The 16030-nt window shown below is 61.8% G+C and overlaps 3 protein-coding genes across 10 annotated transcripts; 2 read left to right on the forward strand and 1 right to left on the reverse strand.

The window, feature by feature from the left end:
• Positions 1-434: 434 nt before the first annotated feature.
• On the reverse strand, positions 435-4645 carry FBXO2 (F-box protein 2). Of its 2 annotated transcripts, none has more exons than XM_004596042.2 (6): positions 4490-4645; positions 1668-2066; positions 1363-1492; positions 1197-1292; positions 766-904; positions 435-666 (listed from the first exon to the last, which is right to left on the reverse strand). In XM_004596042.2, the coding sequence occupies exons 1-6, from the start codon at positions 4509-4511 to the stop codon at positions 532-534; spliced, it is 921 nt and encodes a 306-aa protein (XP_004596099.2). In that variant the 5' UTR covers positions 4512-4645; the 3' UTR covers positions 435-531. The 2 variants fall into 2 exon arrangements, with proteins under 2 accessions (XP_004596099.2, XP_058531207.1); XM_058675224.1 differs by having other exon boundaries at positions 1668-2087.
• Positions 4620-9125, forward strand: LOC101528988 (F-box only protein 44). 4 transcript variants are annotated; one of them, XM_004596045.2, is made up of 6 exons: positions 4620-4751; positions 5844-6119; positions 7354-7480; positions 7596-7691; positions 7801-7936; positions 8669-9125. In XM_004596045.2, the coding sequence occupies exons 2-6, from the start codon at positions 5855-5857 to the stop codon at positions 8810-8812; spliced, it is 768 nt and encodes a 255-aa protein (XP_004596102.2). In that variant the 5' UTR covers positions 4620-4751; positions 5844-5854; the 3' UTR covers positions 8813-9125. The 4 variants fall into 4 exon arrangements, with proteins under 4 accessions (XP_004596102.2, XP_058531258.1, XP_004596103.2 ...); XM_058675275.1 differs by having other exon boundaries at positions 4679-4751; positions 5800-6119; XM_058675264.1 differs by lacking the exon at positions 4620-4751 and adding an exon at positions 4766-4898.
• A 791-nt stretch (positions 9126-9916) lies between these two features.
• Positions 9917-15925, forward strand: LOC101525143 (F-box only protein 6). 4 transcript variants are annotated; one of them, XM_058675240.1, is made up of 6 exons: positions 9917-9962; positions 11998-12290; positions 13895-14021; positions 14419-14514; positions 15308-15443; positions 15553-15925. In XM_058675240.1, exons 1-6 carry the CDS (start codon positions 9934-9936, stop codon positions 15787-15789), a joined length of 918 nt encoding a protein of 305 aa, XP_058531223.1. In that variant the 5' UTR covers positions 9917-9933; the 3' UTR covers positions 15790-15925. The 4 variants fall into 4 exon arrangements, with proteins under 4 accessions (XP_058531223.1, XP_058531240.1, XP_004596172.2 ...); XM_058675257.1 differs by lacking the exon at positions 9917-9962 and adding an exon at positions 10120-10136; XM_004596115.2 differs by lacking the exon at positions 9917-9962 and adding an exon at positions 10948-11157.
• The last annotated feature ends 105 nt before the right edge of the window (positions 15926-16030 follow it).

Genomic DNA, 16030 nt, shown 5'->3' on the forward strand with positions numbered 1-16030 from the left:
TCTCGCTTTCCGAAGGGGCAGGAGGGTGGGGGCGGACAGCCAAGCTCTCCCCCATAGCTCGCCCGGGCCTCTGGCAGCTTGGGTGTCCAACCGGCGCCAGACCCAGCTGGCTGCTTCTTGGCCCCACAATCCAGCCTTTGTCCAGCGCCGCCGGCCCAGCGGCCCCTGGAAACCGGAGCAGCTGCAGCCTCGTCAAGTGTTTTTCCAGTTCGGACCAGGCGGGGAGGGAGGGAGTTCACTGGCTCACACTTGCGCCCATCCACACCTTCCAGGGACAAACTACATTTATTGAGCGCCCGCTTGTCAGCAGGCTCCGTGCTAGCGGGGGTTCAGCGGCGCGCCCGGGCCCAGCCCTCACCCATCTTCCCATTCTGGAAGCAGACACCTGCCGGCAGCGTGGAGACTGGGCCTGGAGCAAGGGATAGGGAGGAAAGGGGGAGGAGGAAAGGGGGAGGAGGGTGCGGGGCACGGAATGCGAGGATGCTACTAAGGCAGAGCGGGTCTGGCCCGGTAGGCGAGACAAGGGGACCCTCAGGGCTCCACCCACACGCTGCTGTTGGTCACCCGGGCCCCGAACCAGCCTTTCCAGTAGACCGAGTCCTGGCCACCGTGCTCGAATCGGACGAAGCGGACGCCAGGACCGTAGTCGGTGAAGGTGTGCGAGATCTGGGGGAGGGGCGGGAGAGAGGAGGCGCAGCTCAGGGCGCCCCGCTCCACCCGCGGCCCGGCAGCTCCTGCGCCCTGCACCGCCTGCTCCCGGCTCACCTCCACCCAGCCTGCGTCCTCACTGTCCGGGGGCACTGCCACCTGGCCGCTGTGGAACTCGGCCAGCACGTCTTCATGCTCCGACAGCAGCGTCACTGTGAGCTCGTACAGGCAACCCGCGTCGCTGCGGCCCGAGTACCTGCCCAGGATCGGCGGGGGGGGGGGTGTGTTATAATGGCCTCAGGTGCCCCATTTCACAGATAAGCAAACCGAGGCCCAAGCTCCACAGGGGAGGACTTGCCAGCCCCCAGGTGAGAGGTAAATCTACCTGGAGGCAATGTTCATTAACGTGTTTACAAACATGTGCACACATGCACAATTCAGGGAGAGGCGGCTGTCCGTCTTTCGGAAGCTCAGCCGCCGGCGCCAGGGGCGACGCCCTCTGCCCACGTCCCCTCCCCTCCCGTCTCGATAGGGCCCCGTGCCCTCACCAGTCCTTCACCACGATGGCGGGCTGGGTCGTGTCCAGCAGCTCCTCCCAGTAGCCCTCGGCCTGCAGGTCCACGACCTGCGCCTTGCGACACCACCTGGCAGAGCCGGAGTTAGTGCGGGGGGCCGTCCCCTCCCCCTCCCCGCGCACCCCCATCCTGTGCTTACTCGAAGGAGGAGGCGAAATACTTCTTGACGCTCTCATCGTGTGTGAAGTCCACCCCGCTGTCACCAGGCAGGTCCTCCACCCTCCAGCCGTCCCCGCCGTGCTCCACGTCGCACCAACCCTCCAGGTCCTCTGCGAGGACACCGCAGCCCCCGCCCCACGTGGTGGCACTTCCCTGCCTCCCCTCCTACGAAGACCCTCCCCACCCACAGCTCGCTCCCGAGTGCCCCGGGCAGCAGCTAGTGGCCGGCGAGGGACGCCAGCAGACGGGCCGCGCGCGTTCCTGAACAGGGCACCCAGCGCTCACCCTCGCCGCACGGGTTGCGCAGCAAGTTGCGCCGTCGCTTGCTCAGGAAGTAGAACTGCTGCCAGTGGTCGCGCTCCTCGTCCGCGCCGCCCTCGGGTACCAGCCCCTCTTGCTGGCATTTGAGCAGCCACAGCGGGGCGCCGTCCACCAACTCCTTCCAGCGAAGGCACACCAGGCGGCAGGCCTGCACCAGCTCCGAGGCAGGCAGAGCCGCCAACACCCGCAGCAGCAGCGGCTCCGGCAGCTCGGCCAAGTACGCCGCCTCCTCCCCCTGTTCCTCCTCCTCCTCTACCGTCTCCGCTGCCTCCTCCTCCGGCTGCTCCTCTTCGGCTGCCGCCTCCGCGCCCGCCTCCTCCGGCTGCTCCTCCGGGCTTGCCTCCTCGGGTTGGCCCACGCTCTCTGCCGGCGGGGTGGGGCAGGCTGTGAGCCACCACCACCACCATTATCTTCATCGGTAGCCCTCTATAAACCTGTCCTCGGTTCAGACAGGGAATCCTCTCTTCTGAAGCCCCCTCACCTTTCAGCCCCCAGGACCAGCACCCAGCCTCCTAGCTTTGCTTCTGAGATGTGCCATTTTGACAGACGCCCCTCTCTGGGCTAGACTGAGCCTGGCGAGGGCCTCAGTGGGGTCTGGGAACTCACTCACTGCTTCCTCCCCTCCCTGCCCCTGGCCTGGCATCTTGCCCCCTGCCCAGGGTGCTGTCAGGAACCCATGTTCACCAGGCCCTTAGCAAATGTCAGGTTGTGCTCCAAGCATTGCAATTTCCTCTCCTCTTTAAAGCCTCACACTGTGTCGTCTTGACTTGTCCCGATTTCAGTGATGGGGAAACTGAGGCATGGGGTGGGGAGGCAGCCCAGGAACACCCTTCGGGTGTAAGTGGGAGCCTGGAATGAACTCAAGAGTCTTGCCCAGAGCCACCTGCCACCACCACAACCTCAGGATAGCACCTGGTCCAACTGGAAGGCCAATGGAAAGCCCTGGGCTTGGAGTTCCAGTGACCTGTGCAAGGTCACACTGCTGGTGTTTAGGGCTGGGGAAGGGAGAGGAGGAGCCCAAGGGCCGACTAGTCTCAGCCAGCCGCTGCTGGGTGACTCTAGGATGGAGGGCACCCTGAGACACGCCAGATGCTGGGAAAGGCCAGGGTCTCTCCTTCGGCCTGACCATCTCTGGGCCTCAGGGGCCTGGTCCAGCAACGGGGTAACAGCTGGGTCAGGCCATGCACACAGTGTGAGGACCAGACTCCATGAAGGGACGGAAGGAGGTGGGCAGGTGTCACTGCATAGGCCACACAGCCTCCTGGACCCCAGCCAGCCACAACCTAGGCATTGAAACCTTGAGAAAGCGAACAAACGGTGCCCAGCAGCTCTGGAGGAGGGAAGCCGGTGAGGAGAGGGGGCCACATTGAGAGATGGGGAGGCCGTGGCCCCCAGAGCCACTGGGGTGTGGGTAGGGGCTGGGTCCAGGCTCAAGCTTGGGCATTGCCAGGATAAAAGCCTCCTGGGCTCAAACCCCTCCCCTGCCATTATGCCCCAGCCACCGCCCCCATGCATACGGTCAGAATTTACTGTCCTCGGAGCCCAGAGCGCCCAGTGGGCACTTGGCCAGTCTCTGGCCTGAGCAAGCACACCCTTCCCTGACTTGGCAGCAGTTTCTGACCCTGTATCGGGGGTGCAGGGGTCTGCTCTGCCCTTTTGGCAAAGAGGAAGCTGAGGCCCAGGGCAGCCCAGGGGCTTCTCACGTGCCACAGGGTGGAGCAGTGGAAGATGTCACCTGCCTGATGCCCTCTAGGGACCTGGCCCCCACTGTCCTCACCTCTCCACCCCTCCTCCAGCCCAGCCCTGGACCTTGCAGACACCTGATGCTCTCTGGAAAGGTGCACCCAGCCCCGTCTCCTCTCCTGGCCCCTGGGCCTGGCACTGAAGGCCTCAGATCCAATTACAGCCCCCCACCCCCTCACCTGCACACACAACTCCCCACATTGTGGCTGCTGGAAAGTTATCTGTTGCCGGGAACAGCCCTTACTAGGCCCTGGCGCACAGGGAATAGCTAGGCCCTGGGGAAGAGCAGGAGCCAGTGCCAGGGAGTGGAGGGCCTTGGGTCCCCGGCTAGAAGAGGGAAGAGTGGGCCCCCAGGGTCCCTGAGTGGTTACAATACTTCCCACTGCCCCTACCCCTTCCTCCAGCCTGTGCCCACCACAGTGGGGCCTGCTGAGCCATCTGAGCCATCGACAGGCATGTCTCCTCTGGGTCCTGAGTCAGCAGGCACTCCATCCCCCAGAGCCCCCCCCGCAGGAAGTGGAGGGATGGGAGGGGGGTCTCTGGTGCCAGACAAGATGACTGGGCAGTCTGAGGGTGCTGAGTCCTGACCAGCCAGACCCGAGCTGCCAGGCGTCTGTCCTCACTGCCGGCCTGTCGCCCACTGGGCATCTTCCTGCTAAGGCATCCCATGCCCAGGTGAACTGTAGCCCCCTCCCCAGTGAGGCAGCCCCGCAGGGAGCCCCACGAACCCCCAGCAGGCCTCAGGAAGTTCAGGACCCAGGGCTAGAAACGGAAGAAGTTGATGGAAGAAACGGCTTGCAAGCCTGCATCCCTGGCGCGTCCCAGCTCCCCCAGTTGGGGACCGGGGAATTCCTCTCTGCCTCCCGCCAGATCAAGGGACCCGCGATATTTCCTGACCGTCTGGTGGGCTACTCTTGAGGAAAAGTTTGCGCGGGAGGGGTGTGGGGGGACAGGGGGGCTCGATCTCCAAAGACCCTCTATGCACGCGCCCGCCTGCCCACTGCCTCCGGCCGGGCCGAAGCGAGGAACCCCCAGGCGGATACCTGGGTCACCGTCTCCGTCCATCGCTGCGGAGGGCGATCGTGAGAGGGGGAGGAGCCGGAGCGCTGCGGTCTGCCCGAGTCCCGCGGCGGCGAGTCCCGGCGCTGCGCGCGTCTGAGTCGCTCCCAGCGGCCGCGCCTCTTAAAGGTCCCCGCCCCCGGCCCGCCCCGCCTCTGGCCCAGCGCCCCGCAGCCCCGCAGTGCCGGCGATCGGCCCAAGGCTGCAGGGTGCCGAGTACTCCCCGGATCCTGGAGGCCGAGAAAGGTCAGGAGGCGGCGTTCCGCTCAATGGAGGAGGGGGAGGGAACATCCGGAGCGCTGGTAGTGGCGGCGACGCGGGTAGGAGTGTCTAGGTCAGGCGGAGGGTGCGGGGCGCACGGGGGTAGGAGGCTCCTTCGGGTATCCACGCCAGGTAATTTTCCTCCGATGCGGGGCGGGGTGCGCATCCAGGCCCCACGCGGAGCGGAGCGCGACGGGGGCGGGGCGCATGCGGCGGCTCTCCAGGCCCCCGCGGCCCGGCGGGGATTGCGCAGGGACTGCCGAGCGCAGGTGGCCTGGCGGGAGGTGGCGCGGGCCGCGGCGGCCGGGTCCTGGGGGGAGGGCTTGGTGGCTTCCCGCATCGCCCCGGGGTGGGGGTGGAGGGACGCGGAAGGAGACTCGGCGCAGACCCGGCCAAGACCTTGGTACTGGCAGCGGCTGCGGCCTCAGGATGCGGCGGGGGCGGGGACCTGGGTGGGGATAGGGAGTCGCTAGGATCCTGGCCCCGATCTTGTGGGAGGGGCACGAAAAGGAGTGGGAACAGAAGGCCGCGAGTGCCCGGGATGACAGGAAGGGCCGACCTGCCCAGTTGCCCACCCTCTCAACCAGGCCCTGCGTCCCTGGTCCTTTGTGGTCTTGCGAAAGTGGCTTGGGCTCTGTGGACTTCGATGGGAAACAATAATTGTCTCCCTCCATTTCAAACGCCCCCCACCCCTCACCCCAGCGTCTTAAGGATGGGAGAGGATGTAGAGGCTGGCCTGGCCCTGACCCTGGAATGAGAGGACCCAGACACCTCCTACCCACACACAAACGCGCGCGCGCGCTGCCCCTGTCTGTGGCCCTGGGCGGCCCCTTTCACACCCCACCTCCACAGCCAGCCATAATGAGGCGCAGGGGAAGCATAGGCGTTCAGCTTTGACACTACACCCGCTGTAGCCCCCTGCAGGGAAGTAGCGTCCCGGCCGGTCCTCAGAGACCACAGCGAGACTCCTGGCGCAGTCCTTGGCAGAGCCCAAACGCGAACCCCCAACCCCGCCGAGTGCAACTAGCAACAGGTCCAGGGGAGAGGCCCAGCCTGAAGGTGCAACTTCTCCCGCAGCCTCTGGAGTCATGGCTGTGGGCAACATCAACGAGCTGCCCGAGAATATCTTGCTGGAGCTCTTCACGCACGTGCCTGCCCGCCAGCTGCTGCTGCGCTGCCGCCCTGTCTGCAGCCTCTGGCGAGACCTCATCGACCTCACCACCCTTTGGAAGCGCAAGTGCCTCCGCGAGGGCTTCATTACCGAGGACTGGGACCAGCCTGTGGCCGACTGGAAGATCTTCTACTTCCTGCGAAGCCTGCACAGGAACCTGCTACACAACCCGTGCGCGGAAGGTAGGGGTATGGCACCCAGCTCTGCCCTCGTACATGCACGCGTGCACACATATACTGTTATGGTCCCAGCTCATGTTTGCTGTACAGTTAGTAGCTGTTTTCACCCTTAAAAACAAACAAAAAAGTATCTATTTGAAAAAGCAAAGTAACAGGGAGGGATATTGCATTCTCTGGTTTGCTTCCCAATGGTTGCAGCTGCCAGGTCTGCACTGAGCTGAAGTCCAGGAGCCAAGAACCCCCACCTGGTGACAGGGCCCAGTCTTGGGCTGTATTCTCGGAGTCACTGGCAGGGAGCTGGATCACAAGCAGAGCAGCCAGGACTCAAATGGACATTCCGGTGGGGGTGCTGGCGTGACAAATAGGAGTTCCACACGCTGTGCCATGACACTAACCCCTCAAGGGACTGTTAAGAAGTAGGTGTTGTTCACATACCCGCTGTTTCAGCTGGGCAGACAGCAGCCAAGGTGGGTGTTCTCATTCTGCTGTTAAGATGATGCCCCCCACACACACACACCAGTTGGGACTAACAGTGTCCTAGACATGCATGACTGTGGCCCAGAGCCCGGTTAGCCTCACTCTAGACTCCAGCGCTGGGGCTCCTGAAAGTGTTCTGGAAGGAAAAGAGGTTTGAGTTGTAGAAGACTTTGGGAAATCCCATTCCCTGGAACCACTTCCCCTCCCCACCCCCGCTGCTTGGTAACAGGTGGGCGGGAGGATGACAAGAAAGCCCATACGAGTACATCAATGATACAAGTCCCCACCTGGGTATCAGGGCCTGTTTCACCTGACTCCCCCAGTGTTCTTGTCCACAGCCCGCTCTGCCCAAAGAGTTAAGAATTTTCTTTAACTTCTTTAAAGAGAGAACAAGAACGACAAAACCATGATAGAAACAAGATAGAAAACAGGATGCAGCCTGTAAAGCCCAGAATATTTTAGCCCCGGCAGTTTCCCTGCCGCTGCTGCGGCTGCTGGGCCGAGCGGAGACCAACCCCAGCACGGGGACTGCTAGGTCACACTGTCACTGTGTGTCACCTTGTGTTTGTCGCTGTGTGTCTCAGGGTTCCTGGAGGCAGCTGCTCACCTGTGCCTGGCACGGGAACACCTCACAGGAGGTGGGCACAGCTGATGGCCGCAGCCCACTCCTCCAGCTGCCAAGATCTAGGCAAGACACAGGAAGGGAGAAGGTGGTGCCTGGGGGGGCTTCCCACCAGTGTCGTCTCTTCTGTCCCACCAGAGGGCTTTGAGTTCTGGAGCCTGGACGTGAATGGAGGCGACGAGTGGAAGGTGGAGGATCTGTCCAAAGACCAGAGGAAGGAGTTCCCCAATGACAAGGTCAAGAAATACTTCGTGACTTCATATTAGTAAGAGCCAGGGGTCTCGGGGTGGGGGACATGCTGGCACTTCACCCCAGTCCTTCAGTAGCCTAGTGGTAAGCCCCAGTCCCTCCTACTCCTCTCCCCTCACCCCTGCCCCCAGCACCTGCCTCAAGTCCCAGGTGGTGGACCTCAAGGCCGAAGGGTATTGGGAGGAGCTGATGGACACCACGCGGCCAGACATCGAGGTCAAGGACTGGTGAGTGTCAGGGGCGAGGGTTTGGGGGAGGGGGCCTGCTACTCAGGCGCCCTACCCCCACCCTGCCCCACAGCCCCAAGGCCCTAACAGGCCTGCTCTCTGCCTGCAGGTTCGCAGCCAGGCCAGACTGCGGGTCCAAGTACCAGCTATGCGTTCAGCTCCTGTCATCGGCACACGCCCCTCTGGGGACCTTCCAGCCAGATCCAGCGACGATCCAGCAGAAGAGCGATGCCAAGTGGAGGGAGGTACGTGGGATGGAGGCCACCAGGCTTAGGCTCAATCCTAACTTCCCTGCTTATCCCCTCGGCCTCTGCCACTCTGCGCTTTACTTGCCTATCTGCATAATGGAAAGAACAGGGCTTCCATCTCAGGGCCCTCAAAGAAGTCCGTGTATGCGGCTGGTCCAGCCAGGACCAAACACCATTCACCAAGTCGCCCAACACCATTATGTATCTTGTTCGTTGCTTTCTGAAAAGGTAAATATTTTAAGCTTTGCAGGCCAAACTGTCTCTGTCACAGCCAGCTCCCCAACTCTGCTGCTGTTGCGGGAAAGCATCTATAGACAATATGAAAACAAGTGGATGTGGCTGTGTTCCCATAAAACTGTATTTACAAAAGCTAAGCAGAGCGACCCCAGGTTCAATTTATTGACCTCCTTGATCTAGACCAACAATGTTCACGTGAACTTTCTGCAGGTGTCTGCACTGTTCACCGGACACTTCGTAAGGGCCAGTCCCTGCTAACCCTAGTTTTGAGCATGCCCTTTCTGTTCCGTCAAGCCACATGCTAATCCGGTGGGGTGCACGAGACCGGGTGTTGCTCCATTTTACAGATGAGGAGCCTGAGGCAGTGCTGTGACTACTATTCCATTCTGCTGGCTCCTGGTGCAGCCCCTTCCCTGCAATCCTGTCCCCCGATGCCGTGCCACCCTTGGGGCCAGCACCTTGACCTTTCCCCAATCTCTGCCTGCTCTTCAGGTCTCGCACACGTTTTCCAACTACCCACCCGGCGTCCGCTACATCTGGTTTCAGCACGGCGGCGTGGACACTCACTACTGGGCCGGCTGGTACGGCCCGAGGGTCACCAACAGCAGCATCACCATCGGGCCCCCGCTGCCCTGACTTCCCCTGAGTCCCCATCCACCGAACCCTGACTGGTAGACTGCTGTCGCAGAAGGGGAGCCAGACGACCCCACCCCCTCAGTCTGTCTGAGCCCCCAGTTGCCTTGTCTTTCAGGGCCTTTGGCCTGGGCAGCCCTTGTGTGCTGTGGAACCCACTGGTGGCAGGGGCCTGTGTGAGTCCCTCTGAGAGATGGAGCATGCAGTTCAGGGGGTGCAGGGGATCCCCCCCAGCCCTTCCAGCCCCATGAGTGGGTCTCCAAATTTAATGCCAACTCGGAGCGTGTGTCTGTACCTTCCCCTTCCGGGATCTCTCTCCATGTCCTCTTGGTGGTAGTGGGATAGTGGTGGGCGAAGAGCAGGGATGGACAAGACATGGCAAGCCTGTAGCTGCCCAGCAGAATGTACCTGCTGGGAGGTGACTCTCAGATCTGCCAGCCCCTGTCCCTGCCCCTGCCCCTGTTCTGCTGTTCCGGCTGCCTGCCTGGAAGAGGTGGCTTGGCTTAGAGGCCCAGGAGGCGTGGCCTGAGCCAGACAGGCCCAAGGTCGGGGCCAGGCTTGGAGGTCCTCCCTTCAAAGCAGACCAGCAAAGTTCCCAGGAGACCCAAGGATCCCTGTACAGGGTAACCCTGGCAGGTGAGGAACAGGATTGGGAACTGGGCTGAACATGAGCCCTTGATGAGTGGGGAGAGGGATTTTCAAGGTCCACCTGTCCAAGTACAGCCCCTTGTCAAGCCGCTGGAACCACTGTCACAGGATGTCCCCCACCCCAACCTCTGCCATGCCCCTGCCTCTGCCGGAAGGACAGCAGCGTTCTGACCTTGCCCTCTGCATGAAGCTAAATAAAAGATGTCCCCAAGCCAGCCTGTGCCCTGTGTCTTGTGAATGGGGAGGTGGGCCTCACTGCGCTGTCCTGCCTGGAGGTGTGGCCATGTGGTTCCTGCCAGGGGACACAGAGAGTGACATCTCAGGAGCCAGACCGCAGGTCTCTGCCCAGACTTCCCACCTGGCAGGCCCTCCTACCCCACCCCTGCCTGCCTACACCACCAGCACATGGCAGGTGGGGCGGGGGCTCACCACGTGGGCAACGCTGCCCTGGCCCCCTGGCCCCCTTCAGACACTGGATGAAGTCAGGGTGTCTAGGTGGGGCTTGGTGAGTAGGCACTCAGTGCTGGTTGAACTTAGCGGAGAGCCGCATCAGGGCCTTGGGGACGCCGCAGGTCGGGGCAGGGAGCTGGCCCCTCCTCCCTGGGCGAGCAGGAAACGGGCGGCGAAGGGGCGGGGCTGCTCGGCTTCCTCCACAGAGAGGAGGCGGCCCGGGAAGGAGGTGAGCTCCGGCCGCCGCGCCGCCCACCACCAGGATGGGAAGCTGGGCTTCGGGACACGCAGGGCCCGCGGCCGGGCCTGGCGCGGGAGGCTGGTGGCGCGTGACGCGGGGCGGGGTGAGGGCGGACCCGCCGCGTAGGCCGCAGGCTCCAGGCCGCCCCGAGGTCCCTTCCCGCGGTGTGATCGGTCCCGCACCCAGCGAGGGTGGACGAGGGTGGGCCTGGGTGGCTGCGCGGCAGTGCCGGGCCTTCACTGAGCCCGGAGGGTGGCGAGGGGAGGCGGGTCCGGGATTTCAGGGGACCGTGGTCCTGGAGGGTCCCGCGCCGCTGTGGGGCCGACTCCCACTGGGGCCAGGTGTTGGAGCTGCCCTGGCCGAGGCCCCAGGGCTGCGGCCCCCAGCACCACATCCTGTAGGCGGCGTGAGGCCCAGAGGGCGGCCTTGGAATCCCCCGAGCCTCAGTTGCTGTTTGCAATGGGCCTAGTAGGCAGTGCCTAGGCGGGGGCAGAGACAGGGCCAGCTTGGGCTGGGCGGCCGGGCGGCCTGGCGGGAAGCCCAGGAGTGTGAGGTTGCCCCGGAGGCCTGGGTTGGGCTTGTCTACAAGGTGCCCCTGCAAGGCCTTTCACCCCATCCTGTTCTCACTAGCAGGCTTCTCCCCCAGGCCATCGAGCAACAGGCAGCCAGGGAAGCCACCTGTCCCTGAGCCTCCTTTGAACCGGAGCCCATAGCTTATTCAATCTACGCAGAGCTTATAAAAGCTGTCATCTTTTTTGAATATTTTTTTTATATATAAGAAAGGTAGATTTACAGAGCTAGGAGAAGCAAAGTCTTTCATCCACTGGTGCACTCCCCAAATGGCGGCAACAGCTGGAACTAAGCCCAAAGCCAGGAGCCAGTGGGTGCAGGGTCCTCAAGGACCTGAGCCATCCTCCACTGCTTTCCTAGGTCATAAGCAGGGAGCTGGATGGGAGGTGGAGCAGCCAGGAAATGAACCAGCACCCACATGGGATGCCAGCACTTGAAGGTGGAAGATTATCCTGTTGAACTATGATGTCAGATCCAACTTTTTAAGATTTGAAAAGCATTGTGTGTGCGGTAGGGGGAGGTTAGTTTGCACCTGCTGGCTTACCCCCCCAAGTGACACGAGCCTGGGACTCCACGCAGTCCTCCCATATGGGTGAGGGGCCTAAGTTCCCCAGGCCAGCTTCTGCTGTCTGCTTCTCAGGGTGCATTAGCAGGGAGCTGGGTCTGCAGCCGAGCAAGGAGGACTTGAACTAGCGCTGATGAGAGATGCCAGCATCACAAGCTGTGGCTTAATCCACTGGTCTGTTTGCCCACTTGTTAGGTGGACATGTTGGTGTCTTTAGAACATGTCTGCAGTCCAGGGACTTGGCCACCCATCACAACATTTCCCATGAGATGTAAACACCTCACTGGCCTGCTTGTTCTCTGCGTTTTGTCCAGCTAGCGGACTCCTCCCTGCACAGGGGCCACAGCACGTGGCCATACTTTTCTGGGAAGGGGACTCTAGCGGACTCTGCATGTAGAACATTCTTTCCCCAAGTGTCAAGTAGATGAGGCCCATCTGAGTGTGGGAGCCCCACCCTCTCCATTCACCCTTGGTCTCTGCCACAGGCCAGGGTGTGGTTTCTGGAAATTTACCAGAAGCTCTAGGCCAGGGATTGCAACCCTGGGAAGGGACCGCTGCTTCCGGCCCCAGCCCCACCTCCCAGCAGTCTGGCAGTCAGAAGTTTCTGTTCTCCCATGTGTTTTCACAGAAGAGGAACCAGGAGTCCAGCTGAGTGCCCTGGAATCCCAGGGCCCACCTCCCTGGCCGGTGCTCCTCACTGCTGCTGCCCCACAGGCCTGTAGGAGTCCTGCCCGCCACGGCCATGGCTTCCGTGAACATCAACGAGCTGCCCGAGAACATCTTGCTGGAGCTCTTCACGCACGTGCCTGCCCGCCAGCTGCTGCTGCACTGCCGCCCTGTCTGCAGCCTCTGGCGAGACCTCATCGACCTCACCACCCTTTGGAAGCGCAAGTGCCTCCGCGAGGGCTTCATTACCGAGGACTGGGACCAGCCTGTGGCCGACTGGAAGATCTTCTACTTCCTGCGAAGCCTGCACAGGAACCTGCTGCGCAACCCATGCGCGGAAGGTGGGCTGGAGGCTTGGGGTGGGGAGGCTGCCGCTGGGTCCTTTCCTTTCCTGAACCCTGTGCCTTCACACTCAACAGCACCCTACTGGAATGTTCTTGCACACCTCAGCACCTGCCCTGCTCCCTTGGCTGTGCTGCGTGCTTCTAGTTTGCCCAGAGACCCATCCTGACTCCCCGTCATTCTCATTTAGCATCCTCCAGCACTTTCCATGGCCCATACTTGCTCTAATTCCTCTGCTACCAACTTCAAGTGGCAGGATCTTGTCTGCCACCCTGTGCAGTCGCCTTCATGCCAGCAGGGGTTCAGGTGCTGTCTTGGACGCACACTCTGCAGGTCTCCTGACCCCTGAGCCCAGCCCAAGCTGCCCCGATTTCCCTGGGTGCCTCCTCTGTGTCAGGTGCACATATGAGATCTTTTCAAGTGAAGCTGCCTGTCCTCACTTTCCACCCATTGCGCAGATGAGCGAAGTGGGGACTTAGAAGTGGAGCTGTCTGGGCTGTAACCATCTGGGTTTGCCAGGGTGTTCTCGCTCCTGGCAGGTACTACCAGGCCACAACAGTGCTAGGTGGGCACTGCTTCTCCACTTAGATTCCCTCTCCACATCCTGTACCCTCACCGGAGCCCAATAAGTGTGGGCTCCAGTTCACAGGGTAGGAGCACTTTACAACTCTCAGGGCACCCCCAGAGGCGCCTCAGACAATGGCCTGGACACTTAAGCTTCCTGCCTGCCCCCAAATTCTGCGAGAAGTTGCAGCCAAGCCTCTAGCTCAGCTTGCACTGCCTTGCAGCGCCAGCCTCAAGCGAGGCCCCAGCCCAGCAGTGGCCAGCCTAGCCCTGCTGGGCTTTCCTTCCAGGTGACCATGCTCAGCACCAGCCCAGCTCCTGGGTTTCTGTTTTACTCCTCCAGTTCTCCACTGGGGGCCAGGGCACCCAGGAGGCAAGGCTCCTGATGGGCGGGCAAGCAGTTACTTTGGAAATGCTCCCCTGGTGGTGGTTCAACAGCCTTGCTAAGGAAGACCTGCTGCTGCCACAGGTCCTAGCTCAATGTGAGGTAGGCCAGGACCGGGCCCTGTGCACTTGCTGAGCCTTCCAATGTAGGTCCTGCCACAGACACCGCAGTGTAGAGGACACCGTCCCTTCCCTCCTCCCCTTGGGTTCCCGGCCTCAGAAGCAGACCAGAAGACCAGGACCCTGGCAGGGCCATCGGCAGGGAGGTGCTCGTGCCAATAACAGCGCCTATCAATCACCAAGACCAAGCCCTTCAAAATCAGTTTCTGGAGAATTGAAATGGAGGTCTCCCCAGAGCCCCCCACAGCAGCCTGTTAAGGAAGGAAAAGGCTTGCAGAGAAGGCTGGAGGGAAGCAAGCCCAGGTCAGAGGCGAAACGGTGGCAACAGCTGGGAGTGGGCCAGAGGAGGGGAGCTCCAAGGTGCTGCCAGGGTACACCTGCACATCCTTGAGAAGGGAGCAGCTGGTTGACTTCTGACAACCCACAGCCTGAGACCCGAGCTGGAACGAGGCCTGCAGCCAGAGAGGCTGTGTACCCTATCTGGCCTCGTTCCCCCAGGCCCACCGGGCACTCACCTGGCCTCCATCTTCCCTAGATGACTTGAGGTCATGGCAGATTGACTGCAATGGGGGAGACGAGTGGAAGGTGGAGAGCCTGCCAGGAGCACACGGCACCAACTTCCCTGACCCCAGAGTGAAGAAGTACTTTGTCACTTCCTACGGGTAAGACAGACTGACCACAGCAGGCTGCCACCCAGGGGGACGAGGGTTGGGCAACCCTGGGCGACTAGGGCCTCCAGCAAACCCCTCCTCCCCGTCTACCACTCCTGGAGAGAGCACATGAGCTGGCTCTGTGGTGACTTGGTTAACTGCAAGGGGCCCACAGGTAGCTGAGGTCTGCTGGGTGTCTACAGGTATCCATAATGCACACAGGGCCTTTGGAATGGGTCCAGATGCTGCTCGGGTACGAGCAGGTCAGACCCTGAGCACACTGCTCACAGACCAGCACCAGCCACTGCCCAGGCCGCAGGGTTTGCAGGACACCCTGGGGCTGCTGGGCCTGGCATGGAGACGCCATGCAGCCCCAGCTGGAGACACAAGCCTTACCCTCTGCCCCCAGCATGTGCCTCAAATCCCAACTGGTGGACCTCAAGGCGCATGGCTACTGGGAGGAACTGTTAGACCTGGTCCGACCTGACATCGTGGTCAAGGACTGGTGAGTAAGGCCCCCACCTCATCTCCCAGCTCAGCAGCCCCTCCTCCAACTACATGCAAAAACCCAAAGCAAGTACCCAGTGTCACGAGGCAGACCACCCCTAAAGCCAGGCAGACCTAGCCCTGCTCTCCCTGTGCCATGGGACCCAGCGGCACCTCCGGCCTCCCAGCCCCTGGGACATGGGCAGCAGGCTGCATGTGGGGCACCAAGGCCTACACGTGACTTGCCGCTAACACACTGGAGCCAGAGGAACCCCGCCCTGAACGGGCATAGACAAATCACAGCCCTCTTGCCCAGGCACCTTCCTTTTCCCTCTTCACCCCCAGACTTCCCCCAGTTCCATGCAAGGCCCCTGGCTTGGTCTCTAGCAAAAGCAGGATCTGAGTCTATCCAGGACCTGGCACTATGACCCTGAGGGTGGAAGGATGGGCTTACAGGATGCGCAGAGCTGTGCCAGCCCCCATCCCATAGACCCCAGTCCCGCTCAGTCCCCAGCCAGGTGCACGGTCACATGCAGGGGACACAGCGTGGACAGACTTGACCTTTGGCATTCTGAGATCACAGCCTCAGTGAATGTCCATCAGCCCTTTTCTCAGACGGGTTAACTGAGGCCCAGCAAGGAGACTACTGTCCCCAGGGGCACAGCAAGGCATATGAACAAGAAAGCCAGTGGGCCTCAGGGGCCGAGCAGAAGGGAGCTCAGGAAAGTGGACCTGGGTTCATCTATGGATCTGTCCCCCTCCCCACCACCACGCTGTCCCCAGCCCAGGCCCAGCAGCTTGCCCCTCCACAGGTTTGCGGCCAGAGCAGACTGTGGCTGCTCCTACCACCTGCGGGTACAGCTGACCTCAGCCGACTACATTGTTCTGGCCTCCTATGAGCCCCCACCAGTGACCATCCCTCAGTGGAGCGATGCCGCGTGGACGGAGGTAAAACTGCGGCTGCTCACTGCAACCCACTTGCTTCTCCCAGGGCTGGGACTGCCCCCCTGGCCTCAGGCCTGGAGCCCTTCCACGTAACCTGCTTGCCCACCTCTAGGTCTCCTACACCTTCTCCGACTACCCACCTGGCGTCCGCCACATCCTCTTCCAGCACGGAGGCAAGGACACCCAGTTCTGGGCAGGCTGGTATGGGCCCCGCGTCACCAACAGCAGCGTCACCGTCAGCTATAAGCCCAAGAATCCAGAGCCTTCTGTGGCTCAGCCAGAGACACTGTCCCAACCACGGCAGGAGGCAGCCTGGTCGCCCTCCCCGCCTGGCCACCACAGAGCCTGAGGACAGCCTCCCACCTGACAGCACTTGTCCATCTCCTGCCCAGCTCAGCCAGAGGGCTGCTGCAGGCGCAAGCTGAGCCTGTGGCAGGCAGCCAGGTACCCTGCCCCAGAGGCCCCTGCCCATCTCGGGCTTGGGTTAAGCCACCAGCTGTGGCAGCTTCCTGCCATGCAGCTCAATACTCTGCCCAATAAATGCTTCTGGGAAAACCAGCTGGGGTCAGATATACAGGTGGGGGCATGTG

This window comes from Ochotona princeps, chromosome 2, assembly GCF_030435755.1.
Source record: "Ochotona princeps isolate mOchPri1 chromosome 2, mOchPri1.hap1, whole genome shotgun sequence".
NCBI classification, from domain to species: Eukaryota; Metazoa; Chordata; class Mammalia; order Lagomorpha; family Ochotonidae; genus Ochotona; species Ochotona princeps.